Consider the following 14,671-nt stretch of genomic DNA (forward strand, 5'->3'; position numbering starts at 1 on the left):
GAAGGAAGGCTGACTCAGGTGCTGCCTTCCCCAAGGCCTTTTCCCCTATCGTTCTCACCACATGGAACTTTCTAGGGTCCATCCAATTACTTAATCCATAAAATGTCCCACGGAGGAGCTGACTTCCCCCATACTCTAGCCTTGTCCACTGTGAATAGCCAAGGTTTACAGAGAGCTTACAATGGGCCAGGCCCTGTGGCAAGTACTCCGCGAGGTTCCTCATTCAATCCCCTCATCACCTGAGGCAGGTGCTGTCCTCCCCATTTTCCAGCTGAGTTAGCTGAGGCGGAGAGAAGTGAAGCCATTTGCTTGCAATGGCAGAGCTGAGACTGGAGCCGGGGCTGGCCTGTGCACATAACTGCTGCACACAGCCCCTTCCACTCTTGATTCTCATCCGCTTGGGAGAGGAGGGGGCAATGTCTGGGGCTTGGAATCCGGATTCTGGCACCAATGGGGGAAAGCCTTCAAGCCTTCAAGGCTGAGTGTCTTCTGAGACACTGGACTATAGGAACCTGCCACTTGAGCCCATCTTGAGGTTCCTTGAGGGAGGTGGGGCTTGGGGATGATGCTGGGCCCTGGGGCACCAAGCCCTGCTTCTACCCAATGCTGGCACCGCATTGCCACCATTACCCCTCTTAGGAGAGAGGGTCTACGGGCCCTCTGCCTTGTGCGGGAGACCCTGCTCCAGCCCCAAAGTGATGTCCACAGGAATCTTCCAGGGAAGCGCCACATATTTCCCTAAGTTGGGGGCAGGTGGTGGGTGCATACTAAAAGCCAAAGGGAAATCTGGCTGGCCAGGGAGTCAGAGGGAGGCAGCTGCAAGCTTTCACGAGGCCGGAGGAGGAGGAGGAACCGAGAGTGCAAATATGTGCAGGAGCTGCAAGAGGCTACGGGTTATCGACCACAGTTTCACTGGGACACGACCCAAGGCGGGGAAGGGGGAGGCAGGAGGGGCTGGCCAGAACTGGCCTGCACTGCCCAGAAGGGGCCAACCCTGGGCGGCGGGCTCCCCCTGCTGGCCGCCCAACCTCTAGGGAGTGGAGGTGTGGCTTAAATTCCCCAACTCCCCTCTTCCCTGGGGTGGTGGGGATGAGGCCAGGCCAGGCTGCATATTCATCTCACACACTGCTGATGAAGTTTTATTACGGACTTAGCACAGTGATTGTCAAAGAACAGGAAAGGAACAGCTGAAACCAGGCCCACACCTAGGGGGTGGGGGTGGGGGGGATACACAGCTTCCGAAAACAAGGCAAAGTAGAGAAATGCACCCCAGCGCCCTCTCCTACAGTGGCCACAGGGTTAGCATTATGCCTGCCTGCACTCAGGCTTCAGAGGGGGACCAGCACTGAGAGGGCCACCCTTGGAGAAGCCGGTTCGTGACCCTGACGCGCGGCACACACCCACACAGTGGAATGAAGCAGTTCACAGAGTTGGCAAGTTCAATGCCAACGTGCACAGATAATAGATCTCTGGTCCTGGCTTAGTCACAGCAAACATTTACCCAGCCTGGCTCCCCTCCACAGCCATTCATTCAGGTTGTCATTGGTCACCATACTTGAGCTCAGGAAAAGTAAATACAGTTCAGCACAGGGCTCAGCCCAGCCTTGATGAAGAATCCAATGGTGAGGATGGGAGGTCGTTGGTTTGGAGGTCAGGGTCACCTGGGGGGGGGGGCGGTCTTGTTAAATGTAGAAAGGGGGGGGGGGGTGGCGCCTGGATGGCTCAGTTGGTTAAGCATCTGACTTCGGCTCAGACCACAATCTCGTGGTTCGTGGGTTCAGGCCCCCAGTTGGACTCTGTGCTGACAGCTCAGAGCCTGGAGCCTGCTTCCGACTCTGTGTCTCCCTCTTTCTCTGCCCCTCCCCCAACCTCTCTCTCTCTCTCTCTCTCTCTCAAAAATAAATGTCAAAAAAAATTTTTTTTTTTTTAATGTAGAATGGGATCCATGAGTCTGGGGCTCCCAAGTGGTATTGCTGCTGCTGGTCTGTGGACCACACTGCGAGTGGCAAGGATCTAAACCAGAGGCTCTCGACTTTTGGCAACACTGAATTCCCTGGGGAGCTTTTCAATTTCCCAAAGCTCGGACCACACTCGGGCCAGTTAAATCACATCTGATTAAAGCTCCCTGAGTAATTCCAGCATGGAAGAAAACCAGTGTCTAGGAGTCATCATCAGTAGAGTTGGGGGGGTGGGGGGGATAGGTGAAGGGGATGTAGGAGTAGTCAGAAAGGTATAATCCCTATAACAATTTTATATCTGGAAAATGAAATATATATGTGTATGTATATATACACGCAGATATAATTCTCATAAACAAGCATAGAAAGTAAAGCTTGCTTGAAATCTGCCGGGCTGATAGGTACCAGCACATGAATCCCTTCTATAAAACTCCTGACTACCTGGGATTGAATACTTCTAGAGACACTTGCTACCTAACAGGTAGTCCACTCCATCTTAGGCAGTCCTGGCTATTTGAAGTCTCTCCTCACATTGAGATGAAATCTACTTCCGTGCAACTTCCACTTATGGTTCCTTTGGAGCTCCAGAGAATAAATTTAATCTCTTTTCCACATCATGGTGCTTCAGATAATGGGAGGCAGTTATCAGTAGGGTACACAAGTAAATAAGTTAAGTCTCCTTTAGTTGCAAGCAACAGAAATTGATTCTAGCTAGTTTAAGCGCCAAACAACTTCCTTCCTAACTTCCTTCTTCCCTTCCTTCCCTTCCTCTTCCCTTCCTCTTCCTTTCCTCCTCCCCCCACCCCCACCCCCCACAGGATAGTGGGTGTTTTGAGGTGGGAGGAGGAATTGCACAACCCAGAGGTGGGAGAAGGGATCCAAGGTCACTCAGGGAATTTCAAGAGCAGCAGCTGGAGGCTGTATCTTCTTGGCTGCCATTAACGACTTGGCTACAATGCCTCTCAGACTCTGGATCTCTTCATTTCAAATTTCAAATTGTTGACAAGAAAAAAACGATTGGCTAGACTGGCTCAGGTGCTTACGCTGGAATCAATCAGCTTTGGGCAGTATGACTCAGTCACACTGGTAACAGGGCAGCTGGGGGCCCTCTCAGGGTCACCAGAAAAAGGGAATCACACCAGCTATTACCTCTTGAGGGAGCTCTCCCAATAAATCACATTCAAGGTCAAGAACATAATTGTGGGATTTCTTTTTTTCCCATTTGTAAATGTCTATCTACTCTACTAGACCACCTACTTGAAAGCCAACTGAAAATACAGAATTTGGAGCTTGAACTCTGGAGAGCCTTAAATATAAAGGGTAGGGAGGGAAATGGGTTGAGTTTAGAAGGGTCTGGCTCCAGACCCCACACCCTCTCTTAGCACTCGGCCTCAGCTCTGGTTGGCACGAACAGGTTGGAAGTCAGGGTGCAAGTCTCTCGTAGAGCCAGTCTTCCTCCCCAAGGTGGGTCATGGGCCCCAAAGGGCAGTCTCCTGTTGGCAGGCCCCGCCGAAAGATGATCCGGTCATGCAGGCGGTTGGTTTGGCCTTGCCAGAACTCCATCACTTGTGGGTACAGGATGTAGCCACCCCTTCAAGGAGAAGCAGTGGGTTCGTGCTCTGTGCGTTTTTCCAGCAGGTCCCCATCCCAGGGCCCCCCGCCCCGAGTCCCCATCCCAGGGCCCCTTGAAGGAAGTTGCTGGGATGCATCTGAGGAGGATTACCAGGGGGAAATAGATCTGTAATTCCACAGATAAGGTGGTTGTGAGTAAACATGAGGGTTCTGGTGCCCCTTGCTGAAGGACCAGCAGGTATCACTCACCAGTATTTTGGCTTTGGCACCTCTTGCTCTTGGTAGAGCTGTTCCAGTTCCTCGTTTTTCTTTCTCAGATACTGTCCAGGAGAAGGAAATGGAGGAAGGCCCAGACCACTTACTAACGATTTACTAAGCACGTGCTGTGTGCCAGGCACTGGGGACACAGGTAATCAAGGCAGGCTGGCCTCTGGGAGCACAGTCCCACTGGAGGGTCAGATGAAGGAAGTCAGTTTCCCCACTACTCATCCTTACTTCCCCAGGAAGACCATCTTTTCATTCTGCTAAAGAGGGAGGGCCCTGGCATCCCCGGAGACAGCTGCTGGGGAGGAGCGAAGGCCCCTGCCACCCAGAGAACTAAGGAGGGGCCCAACTCACCTCCCGATCAGGGATCACAGAACTCTGGTGACTGACCACGGCCCCGATCTGGCTGCTCTTGGGGCGGGAGTGGAAGTAGCACTCAGCCTCCTCCTCAGGCAGCTTCTTCACAGAGCCTTCCACACGCACCTGCACAGGCATGGCCCTGGCTAGACAGCATTCAATACCACCCGCCCTGCCTACCAACATAGGCCTCCTTTCTCTCTCTTCTCCTTACCCACCGGCCCATCACTACTGACCCCAACTAGACCAGCTCCCTGAGAGGTATTTGACAGGTGGGATGTTTGCCTGGCCTGGGGACCTCCACGGGGCTCATCCATCATGAGCCCCAGGCTGTCCTGGGAATGCTCACTCACCTGACGGTTGAGAGGCTCCCAATAGAAGACAAGAGAAGCAAAGGGATTGGAGTCCTGAAAATGAAAGAGAATTCACAGTCAGCCAGCAGAACAGCAGGGAGGACACCTCAGCCATGCAGAAAGAAGGCAGGAAGTCTGTAGCACGCAGGCCCCCAGCGGATGCATTCACTACAGCATCTCATTGAAACCCTCAAAGGTGTGCCTACTTTTACAGGTGTGGAGATAGACTCAGAGAGGTTAAGTAACATGCCCAAGTTCACACAGTAAGTGGTAGAGCTATGCTGAGAACCAAAGCCATGTGGACTCCAAAGTGAGGCTTGCCAGGTCTCTAATCCATAGATTGGCAAGTCCCCAGAAATGCATTTGGGGCTGGCATGGACTCAGGGAGGGCTACTCCTTTGGATTCATGAGTAGAATGCACACAGAGTATCAGCTCTAGGCTTGACGTCAGGAGAGGTGCTGGGGGTGGTGGTGGTGGGGATAACAGAAACAACAGATGCAGCCTCTGTCCCCACAGAGCTTACTGGGGGTTTAGCAGAGGAGACAAATACAAATCACATGACCACATAAATAAACCCACAATTATAAACTGGAAAAAGGGCAGAAAGTAAAGCTACAAGTTAGAACGACAGTGAACAGTGACTGATGTAGCACAGGAACTGAGGAGGACTTTCCTGGGTCTGAGAGCCGAAGGGACAGGAGGGACTTAGGTAGTTAGGTAAACAGATGACAGGGATGGTCGGAGGCAGCCCTCATTCCCGGCAAAGAGAAGGACAAGGGCAAAGGCCCGCAGGCAGGACGGTGCCTAACCACAGACAGCACGTGGGTTGGAGCAGGGATGGCATATGAAAGCGACGGAGGAAGCGAGGGCTGGACCCTGCAGGCCCGGGAGGATTTACTGCGAACCCTCACCAGCTCTTTTCCCTTTCGACTCTCGAAGTTAGTGAAGAAACGGAAGCCATCCTTGCCAAAGCCCTTCAGCAGCACCATGCGGGCAGAGGGTTTTCCGTCTCTGGGGCAAAGATCAGAGCATGTGATCAGAGCCCATTTCACAGTCCCTGCTACCACCCCTCCCCGCAGATGCTCCCCTGAGCACCCCCCACCTGTGCCCCCTTATTCTGCACTGTCAGGGCACACAGGCTACCCATTCCCACTTGCCCTCGGGGATTTGTCCTAGAGGTGCAAGTATGACATCACTGCCTGGGGCCTGTTATGGACTGAACTGTGTTCCCCTGAGTCCGCCCCATATCCTTAACCCCCAATGTGACTATATTTACAGATAGGGCTTTGAGGGAGGTAATTAAGGTTAAATGAGGTCATAAAGGGGAGACTCTAATTTCAACAGGACTGGTGTCCTTATGAGAAGAGGAGAAGAGATACCAGAAAGATCTCTCTCTCCCTTCCTTTCCCTGCATGCACAAAGGAAAGGCCATGTGAGGACATGGCAAAAAGGCGGCCATCTACAAGCCAGAGAGGCCTCATTAGGAACCGATTCTGACAGCACCTTGATTTTGGGCTTCTGGCTTTCAGAACTGTGAGAAAATAAAATCTCTGTTGGGTAGGCCTATCAGTCTGTGGTACTTTATCATAGCAGTCCTAGCGGACTCCAGCAATACTACAGTCAGCCAATGCTTAGTGATCACAGAAAGGGTGGTTATACCAGGGTCTCTGCTCAGAGCTCTGGGGGATATCCAGGGGCACAGAACAAGAGCCCTGCCTTTAAGGCCTTACACTTTGATAGAGGGGAGAAAGCAAGAGTTGAATAACAGGCTAATACAAGAGGTGTCTCATGGGGTATATGACCGATTGTTAAATAAATAATACAACCAAGCACTGTGCTAGCTTTCAGAAGAGGGAGGGAGCTTTATGGAGAGGTTCCAGGAGATGTAACTGTTTTGTTTTTTAATGTTTATTTTTGAGAGCGAGCAAACGAGGGAGAGAGTGCGTGCGCAGGGCAGAGACAGAGGGGGACAGAGGATCTGAAGTGGGGTCTACGCTGACAGCAGAGAGCCCAATGCGGGACTCAAACTCACAAACCGTGAGATCATGACCTGAGCTGAAGCTGGAAGCCTGACTGAGCCCCCCAGGTTCCCCCCAGGAGATGTAGCTCTTAAAGGGCAGATGGGAACTGGGTAAATAGGGATGAGAAAGACAGAGGTGCTGGGGGGAGGTGCGTTAAGAGCAGAGATAAACGAGGCAGTACATTTTATTACTAAATGGAATTAGGTGAAGTGTGATCTTCGTTTACAGGTAAGGGCACGGAGGCCCAGAGAGGACAAGTAACATGCCTGAGGCCACCCAGCATGCTAATAACGTAGTTATAACATAAACTTGCATTCCATTAAGTTGAGAGTTTCCTAAGTTTCCTACTTCATCTGTACCCACTCACAGATGGGCCCACAGCTATGCCTACCTGGTACAGGTAGCCAGGCACATGGCATTGGCTTCCCCTATGGCAGGACACTCAACAGCCTCCTCAAACCAGGCAGCAAACTGCTTCACGGGGTCCAGGGAGGTCAGCTGAGTCTCCTCAAATGCCTGAGAAAGGAGAGTTTTATTTAATAAACACATACAGCGCTTACTGTGTACCTGGTACTGTTCCGGGCACTTTTCATTAAAACAAAAAACAGCACCCATGTTCTGCTAGTCCTATTTTACAGGTGAGGACAGAGGCGTAAACACATGGCATAAGTTGCCAAGTCCCATAGCTAGTGATCGATGAATTAGGGTGTCAAACCTATCACCTGGGGAGCATTAAAAAAAAGCCACATTCCTGGGCTCCGCCCCCCCCCCCCCCAAATTCTCAGTAGGTCTGAGGTTTAAGGAAAAACTGCATGTTTAACAAGTACTTCTGGAAATACGCACACACAACCAGATTTAGAAACGGTGGCTCTGGCCTCAATTCCTAAACAGTTCTGTTGGATCCTCCTCTCAGGAGGAAAAAGCAAAAGAACTTCTGGAAATGGTAAGGGAAGGGGCTGAATCAGGCAGTGAGTGAGAGCTGGAGCTTTCTCTTCCCCACCTCCTTGAGTCAGTACCCCTCGTCCATGTGTCACTTATCAAATATTTAGAAGCTGATTATCACTGTTCTAAGCACTTTGCAAATATCAAAGTCCACAATATCCCTGAGTAAGGTACTCAATTCCCAGGTGAGGAAATTCTGAGGCCCAGAGGGGTTAAGTTATCGCCCAAGGAGATGCACCTCGTGAATGGCAGGATCCCAGCCAGGGCCGCCTCCAGAGCTCGCGCGCGTACCCACTGTGACCTGCTGCCTCTTTTCATCCTTGTTTCCCCAGAGCCCCTCCCCCTGTTGGTTGTCTTTGAACACCCTTCTCCTACGCGGGTGACCCCAAACTCCCCTCCCCTCGGGGGATGACGCGGGGACCCCTCCCTGCGGGAGGCCCTGCCCGGCGGCGGCCGCACCTCTCGGTCCCCGCGGTAACTCTTGCGCATCGGTCCCAGGTCCATGACGACACCGCCACCGCACAGGTGGTGGAGGTAGGGGCCGCTCGGTAGGTTGCCCGAACGTCGCGGTGACGCCTCGCAGCCCGCACGTCATGAGGCCGCCAGCCACGTGACCTGGCGTCGCCCGGCGCCAGGTTCCGTTGGGTTCGGAACCAATTTCTCAGCCTGGGACTTTACCCGGGGGAAGGAAGAATTCTCCAGTTGCCAAGCCCGGCTAACAGGTACTAAGTCCTCAGAGCCAATGGGCGCTCAGGGTCGGAGGAGGGAGACAGGTGCGGAGAGGCCATTGGTTGGAGTTTTGCGGGAGCGAGGCCAATTAGAGCGAGAGCAGAAGAACCCAACAGCCAATGGGCGGCGCCTCCGGGGGCGGGAGCAGAGACACAAGGAAATGCTGTCACCGCCGTTAACATGCACGTGGAGGTTTGTTAAAGGTATAGGGACGGCAGCAGCCCAGGCTGGGAGCGGGGAATGAGTCACTGGGGGCTTAAAGGGAGTGGTCAGTGTTAAATGGCTGGCTCCTAGCAGGTGCCTGGAGGCAAGCCTAGTGCAGGAAGTAGTCCCTGGAGGGAAGGTGGTGGGGCAGGGAAAGGACAAATGGAAAACGGAGTTAGGGGCCAGACTCTGAGGCCAGGTGATAGGGAGACACAGGAGGGGCAATTTAGTTAGGAGGAGAAATTGGGTGGGAGAGGTTGAAGTGAGTTGTGGATCGCACAGGATGGATACTGTGTATTGTGCCTGATTGTATTTATGGGGCAGGGAGGGGGGCAGGGGTGGGGTGGGAGTGGGGTTCTCTGGAGTCTGGGGAGATGCAGTGGGGTCAGGAAGAGGCTGTGGGGTGGGAAGGAAGACAGCTGAATGGAAAGGCAGGAAGAGAGACATTTGGGATCAAGCCATCCCAGACCAGAGCCATCTTCCCTGTCCAGCTCTGAACCCTGGGTTCTCCTTTCATGGTGCTCTTGGTTTCTCCTTTCATGCAGTGGAGTTCGCACTAGTCAGTGTTCTGCTAGATGGAAAGGTTACCACAGCCCCACCCCTCCTGGGCCTCCCTCCTCTTAGCCAAGTTTCTCCCTTCTTCACATTTTGCCCTTCCTAGGTAGTTGGAATCTAGTTCCTATGTCAATGCCAGCCATAACTGGGGGCACAGGGGAGCAAGTGACTGTGCAAAGCCACTTCCAGGCTGTGGACACAGGGCTGAGAAATGGAAAAACCTACCAGTACCTATTCCGGCTTTGACCTGGCTGGGGCAGCCTTGGGTCAAGTCTTCTCAGTAGTCCTGGTTTCCACCAACATCAGGAAGGGGAGCTGCCAGAGCCATCTAGGCAGGCACCCCAGGACTGTGCCAGGTAAGGGGAACTTCCTGCCCTACCCAGGTGTCTGCATTACTAAGTGTGATGCTTCATAAAGCCCAACATTAGATACCTATCATCTTTTATTATATGGTTGTAGCTTGAGCCAAATGGAATCTAGAAGACCAATTTACTGCAATGAAATAATACGTCTCAAAGCCTAATGATGTTGATCTATGGATTCTCCGCTGGTTGGAAATTTTTGCTACATCGTTTTCCTCCATCAACATGACTGAGGGAGTTGACTGGGCTTACTTTCTTGTTGAGGTTGTCTTCCCACCTGTGAATGTTGCTGTCTCCGCTCCTTCCAAGTGCATGCACTTGAACTTGTGTAAGCGGTCATTAGCACCCTTCAACTCAGATGGTTTTGTTCATGGGGCCCCACTCTTAGCACTCCTGGGCTATGTTACCCTGGACCTGGGACTCTGGGACAAGACTAGGATCATCTGAATGGTTTGCTTAAGAGCCAAGAGCTCAGTATAGATATTTATTCATTCAGTAGACATTTTGTTAAAGACCTCTTTTGGATCAGGCACTGAGCTAGGTCTGAGAATACTGAGATGAAGAAAGTGACATGCTTCCTGCCCACAGGGGGTTTGTAGTTTATAGGGGGAAGCAGATCTAAAGGCTGATGAGTTACAGGTACTTTAACAGTTATCTCTGTGAGGTAAAGGGGAGCAGAAAGGAGAAAGCGGTCTCCAGGGGTCAGTCAGAAAGGCTTCGTAAAGGGAGCAGACATTTGATTTGTCTTACTGAGTGTTTGCCAGATAGACAATGGAACGGGCATGTCGGGAAGAGAGAACGATGTGGGTAAAGGCACAGTGTTAGGGAAATGTGGAACAAACAGTGTGATTCTCCTAGAGCAAGATGGTGAGGAACAGGCTGGACAAGTAGGCAGGGCTCGTGCACCTGCTGAAGATCAGGCAGTGGAAAGGGTCAGGCTTTTAGACAACGATTCTTTTTTTTTTTTTTTTTTTTTTTTTTTTTTAAATCCTTCTTGCTCTTGTTGAACCAGAGTGTCTAATTTCTGTTTTTTAAGACCAGATGGAGAGAAAAAGTACTAGATTCCAGCAGCCTTCTCCCATCCTTGGCGATTAGGCAGGAAGTTTGCAACTGGTTGCCTTTTTAGATTTTCCCTTCTGTCTTGAAAATAACAAGCAGGCTTGTGTTGTGCTTTTCTGCCTGGTGGGATTTGGTGTCTGGATCAGAAAACAGCCCTGCAGCGCAAACTGGAGAGGGGCCGGCCTTGCTGCTATTGCCGAAACCCCAGCAGGGGTTTCGTCTGCGTGGGAGAAATGAATTTTTTATGGTTACTGCTTTTTCTTAAACACTTTGCCACCCTCCTGCCTCCCCCAACTTTGTCAAATTATTCATCTTTCCTCGGGAGAGTCTTAAATGAAAAGAGAACGTATTGTAATATTTCACCGTACGGAGGAGGCACACTGGTTTCTCAATATGAAACAAAGGGCTGGGTACGGGTTTGGGGACTGTGCCTCGCCTGTTTTCTTCCAGGGCTTTTGCGTTTATGTCCTTGTGTCACCTTGTAGTCTAACTGTTTGGTTGAATTATATATTTCACTTGGACCTCAGTGATTGTATTTGGGGATCTGACTCTGGTGACCGAGTGGGTGGTGGGTAAGGGAGGGCGAGGCAGTGACAGGGAGACGTTGAGAGATTCGGCAGTGTTGTCTAAGGAGAAGCTGGGAGCCGGGAGCCTGGTGCCGGAGTCTGGGGCGCCGCCGGAGGGGAGGGAATCCACCCACCATGATAACTTTAGAAAACATAGGTGGTGCTGTTCATTGAAGTGGGGCATGTTGGAGGAGGAGGTTTTGGGGGGGAAATGAAGCCAGTCGGACCCATGGAGCGTGAGGGTATATGGGACACCGATGTTTGGCCAGGTTGGATAATCATGTCTGGAGCTTAGGGGGGAGGTCTAGGCTGATGAGACTGGGTTAGGCGTCATGAGCCGCCGAGGTGGCATCTGAGGCCATGGGGGAGGATGAGAATGTCTGAGAAGGGAAGAGGGCCTGGGAGAATTAAGGAGGATGGCGGGAGGTGGGAGGCCCAAGAAGGTGGCCGTGATGCGGTAAAATGTAGCGCCCAGCCTTCCAGGAGGCCGATGGCAGGCCAGATGGGGTGCGCTGGGGGCCCTAAGCTCAGGCACTCTTGGGTCCAGCCTTGGGGTGCACTGAGGACACACAGGAGGGTGGGTACTTGGTACTCAGCCAGCAGATAACCTGAGCCCTGAGTAGTGTGGTCACTGGGGGGCCTAGATGGGAGCCGGGTCGTCAGAGGCTTGCAGTGGGTTGGAGAGGAGGCTGTCCCTTACCCTAGTGTCCTGCCTGTGGTTGTGTGGCTAAGCCCTCACAACCCTTGCGTGTGCTCACGGGTCACTTCCCAAACACGTCCATTCATGGGCAGCCCCAGGCCTCATCAGAAGCACCTTCGTGGGAGGGACCACATCCCTTACTGTCTCTGGCTCCTGCTCAGTCGCAGCCAGGAAACGCTCTTCTGTAATGTTTGTGCATAAACTGCCTTTGTGAAGCTTCTCTGTACCTGGGTGCTAGGCATGGCGGGGTGGGGGTGGGGGGACATTGGGGGGTTTTGCGCCTGGTGGGAGCAGGGCCAAGTGCTTTCGTTGCCTGGAGGGATGTTAAGCTTTCCAAGGCTTAGGCTTAGGGCATCAGCCCTGGCTCCCTTGGTCATTGGAGTGTGGGCCACAGGCAGAGGGAGGGGGCCTGATGGTGGGTTCCCAGGCAGGCCCAAAGGAATATGACCTGGTGGCTTCTTAGTTTCATTTGAGAAGTCCTGGTTGGTTCTTGCTTTTGGCCTGACCTGTGGTCACTTCTCATTTCCTCCCGCCCAGAATGGCGATGAACAAGTGTTTGACTCTCCTCCTCAAGCCCTGATCCTCTGCCCTGCCCGCTGTGGTTTGCCCATCCCTGTTCTGGAGTCCATTTTCCCAGGCTCGCTTCCCGCCTCCTCCTTTCCCTCCTCCGCTCCTTCACTAGGAAACCTAGTTGCCCCTTGTACTGACATGACTGCACTTCCTTTAGTGACTTCATCCCAACCCCAAAGACCTTGGTCAGGTCACGAGAGGTCTCCCAAGGCAGTGAATCACGGAATTAGGGTTCCTGGAATCCACCACCGTGTAGACCACGGCCGCATTCCATCCGCCATGAGCCCCCAGTGGGTACGGGGACCTGAGAGGCTGCAGGTGGCTCTCGGTCATTCTCCAGCGGGGGGCCTCAAAGGGCCTTCAGAAGGTGATTGTAAAGATGGACTGAGGTTTGAAGAAAGCCTGAGCTCTATTTGCTGGCTTAGTTGGGTTTTTTGTTTTTTGTTTTCTTTGTTTGTTTTTAAGGTATTTTGCCTGGATTTGCCTTTAGGAAGGAGGGTCTCAGAAAGGAGGGACCCAGTCCCCTTTCCTTCCAGGCCTGTAATCCTAGTACCTGGGATCAAAGAGCCCCAGTATTGAGCATCACTGAGGAGAAGGGAGGGGGGCAGTGAGGGGGGGACTTGATGCCAACGACATTGAGGACGGAAGGGGGCAGAGGAGGGAACTCGGGCAGCGTGACCCACACTCTTGAGCTGCTGGGGGTGGCGTGCCCCCAGATTTTCCACCAGGGCCTATCAGGTGCCCTGGGGTGAGCTTGGGCTACATCATGCCATCCACAGACCCTGCCCCCTGCAACTCTCCAGTAAACTAAGGCAGATGAGGGCTAACTCGCCACCAGGTCCTTCTGTTCTTTCCTTATGCCATCACCCACACTGGGCAGAGAGCACTCTCCCACTCCCCATCTGACTCAGGCATCCCATAGGAAGCAGAGATAGTCAGGCCTGACTGTGGAACCTGAGTATCTCCCTGAAGAAGGGAAATCCCGAGTGCCAAAAGGCAGTTTTGCCCGCCGGGGGCTGGCACCCTCACTTCCAAAGGATGCCCGGGAGTTGGGTCAGTTTCTGCGCATGAAGCATTAAGCCTATGGCTTGGAATCAGCTCCCAGGAAAGGAGAATTCTTTGTGACTAAGAGCAAAGCTAAGGGGGGGGGTGGGGTGGGGAATGTGGCAGAAAGTGGCCACTTTATTAGTAATCCCCTTCTCTCCACCAATCCCAGTTCAGAACACAGCCAGACATTTTTTCCAGCCTTGTGACCCACACGTGAGTGAGAGAAACCACCCCGCGTCTTCCTCCTGCCAGTGCAGCGATGAGATACAGGAGTGATGGGGGCTGGTCGAGAGGCTTCTGTGCCAGAGCACATTCAGGTCTGGTTTCACCCAAAGGGTTTGTGTACAGTGGTCAGGGGCAGACAACCCATGATCCGTCTGAGATCATATCCTTGTTATTTCTTCCGACGTGAGGGTGGATTGGCTCCGAGTAAAAGCTATCTGCTTGCAAATGCAGGCCACCAGTGACAAAGGAAACAGAGTGAGGGAATGGATAGCTCAAAAAAAAAAAAAAGAGCCTTGCCACTCCTGCAAAACAGCATCCCTGGCTGTGTCCCTCTGAGCGTAAGAGGTGTCGTTGTTGAAAGGAAAGCACATACCGTTGTCTATGTGACTCACCTCTCCCTTCAGCCCGGATGCTCTTCTGGCCCCTGCTAGGTTTAAACATGTGCCCTGCTGTCCTTCTCACAGCTCTGCTCCCCCAAGATCCCCACCAGAATTTCAGAGTTGCAGCACTTGTTAAAACCAAAATCAACCTGCTGTTCTCTCTGGGGTGCTGGGGCGGGGACCAGAGGAAAAATGGAATGTGTGGCCAGGGTCCTCTCTTGAGTAAAGCTGGGGTCCCAGCCCTGGAAAGGGATCTTGGCCCTTAAGAAATTGCCTTTTCTCCAGACTCTTTAGCCTCTGGGAAGGGACTAAGCTCTCTCCCCCAGAGTAACAGTTCCTGCTAACAGGTTCCGAGGCCAAAGCCTTCCTCTTGAGACTGGGGAGTGGAAGGAACTCGCCCGCTGATAAGGAAGGCATTGCTGTGACTCGAGTCTGCAGGCAGAGCGTGCCAGCTTTGATTCCCGCAAAGCTGGCTTCTGGAAGCGGGAACACCTACACTCGGCCCTGCCCCGAGGTCCCACCCGGCTGCTGTTGGGCTGCATGCCAATGCTAGGAGGTCCGTGTGGCCGCGGTCCTTTTCAGGCTGCGGCCTGGATCTGCCCAGGCCGGGAGGGCAGGTCCTGCCTGGGTCCCAGCGTGGACTGCCGTGAGAAGCCAGGGCTCCCTCCTCTGGAGGCCCCCCCGCCGCCCCTCCAGCTCTCTGTGGTAAAAGATCAAAGAAGCTGCACCTGCCAAGTTGCAGATTTTGCCTCAGGCAACTAAATTTATTAGCAAGAAAAAATTTTTGTCAGCCCAGTGCTGACCAA

General features: G+C 52.8%; 1 protein-coding gene and 1 long non-coding RNA gene across 2 annotated transcripts; one reads left to right on the plus strand and one right to left on the minus strand.

Moving 5' to 3' along the window:
• Positions 1-1,885: 1,885 nt before the first annotated feature.
• Positions 1,886-8,178, minus strand: PNPO (pyridoxamine 5'-phosphate oxidase). The gene is given in 8 exon segments (XM_042914617.1): positions 1,886-3,549; positions 3,780-3,850; positions 4,149-4,277; positions 4,505-4,558; positions 5,417-5,516; positions 6,918-7,042; positions 7,928-8,006; positions 8,008-8,178. Coding segments are annotated over 8 exon segments (783 nt in total). The 5' UTR covers positions 8,064-8,178; the 3' UTR covers positions 1,886-3,380.
• Positions 8,179-8,379: 201 nt separating this feature from the next.
• Positions 8,380-14,514, plus strand: LOC122205947. The gene is made up of 3 exons (XR_006196307.1): positions 8,380-8,494; positions 9,063-9,312; positions 13,459-14,514. It is a non-coding gene; the product is annotated as an uncharacterized LOC122205947 (long non-coding RNA).
• The last annotated feature ends 157 nt before the right edge of the window (positions 14,515-14,671 follow it).

The sequence above is a fragment of the Panthera leo genome, chromosome E1 (genome assembly GCF_018350215.1).
Source record: "Panthera leo isolate Ple1 chromosome E1, P.leo_Ple1_pat1.1, whole genome shotgun sequence".
Taxonomy (NCBI): Eukaryota; Metazoa; Chordata; class Mammalia; order Carnivora; family Felidae; genus Panthera; species Panthera leo.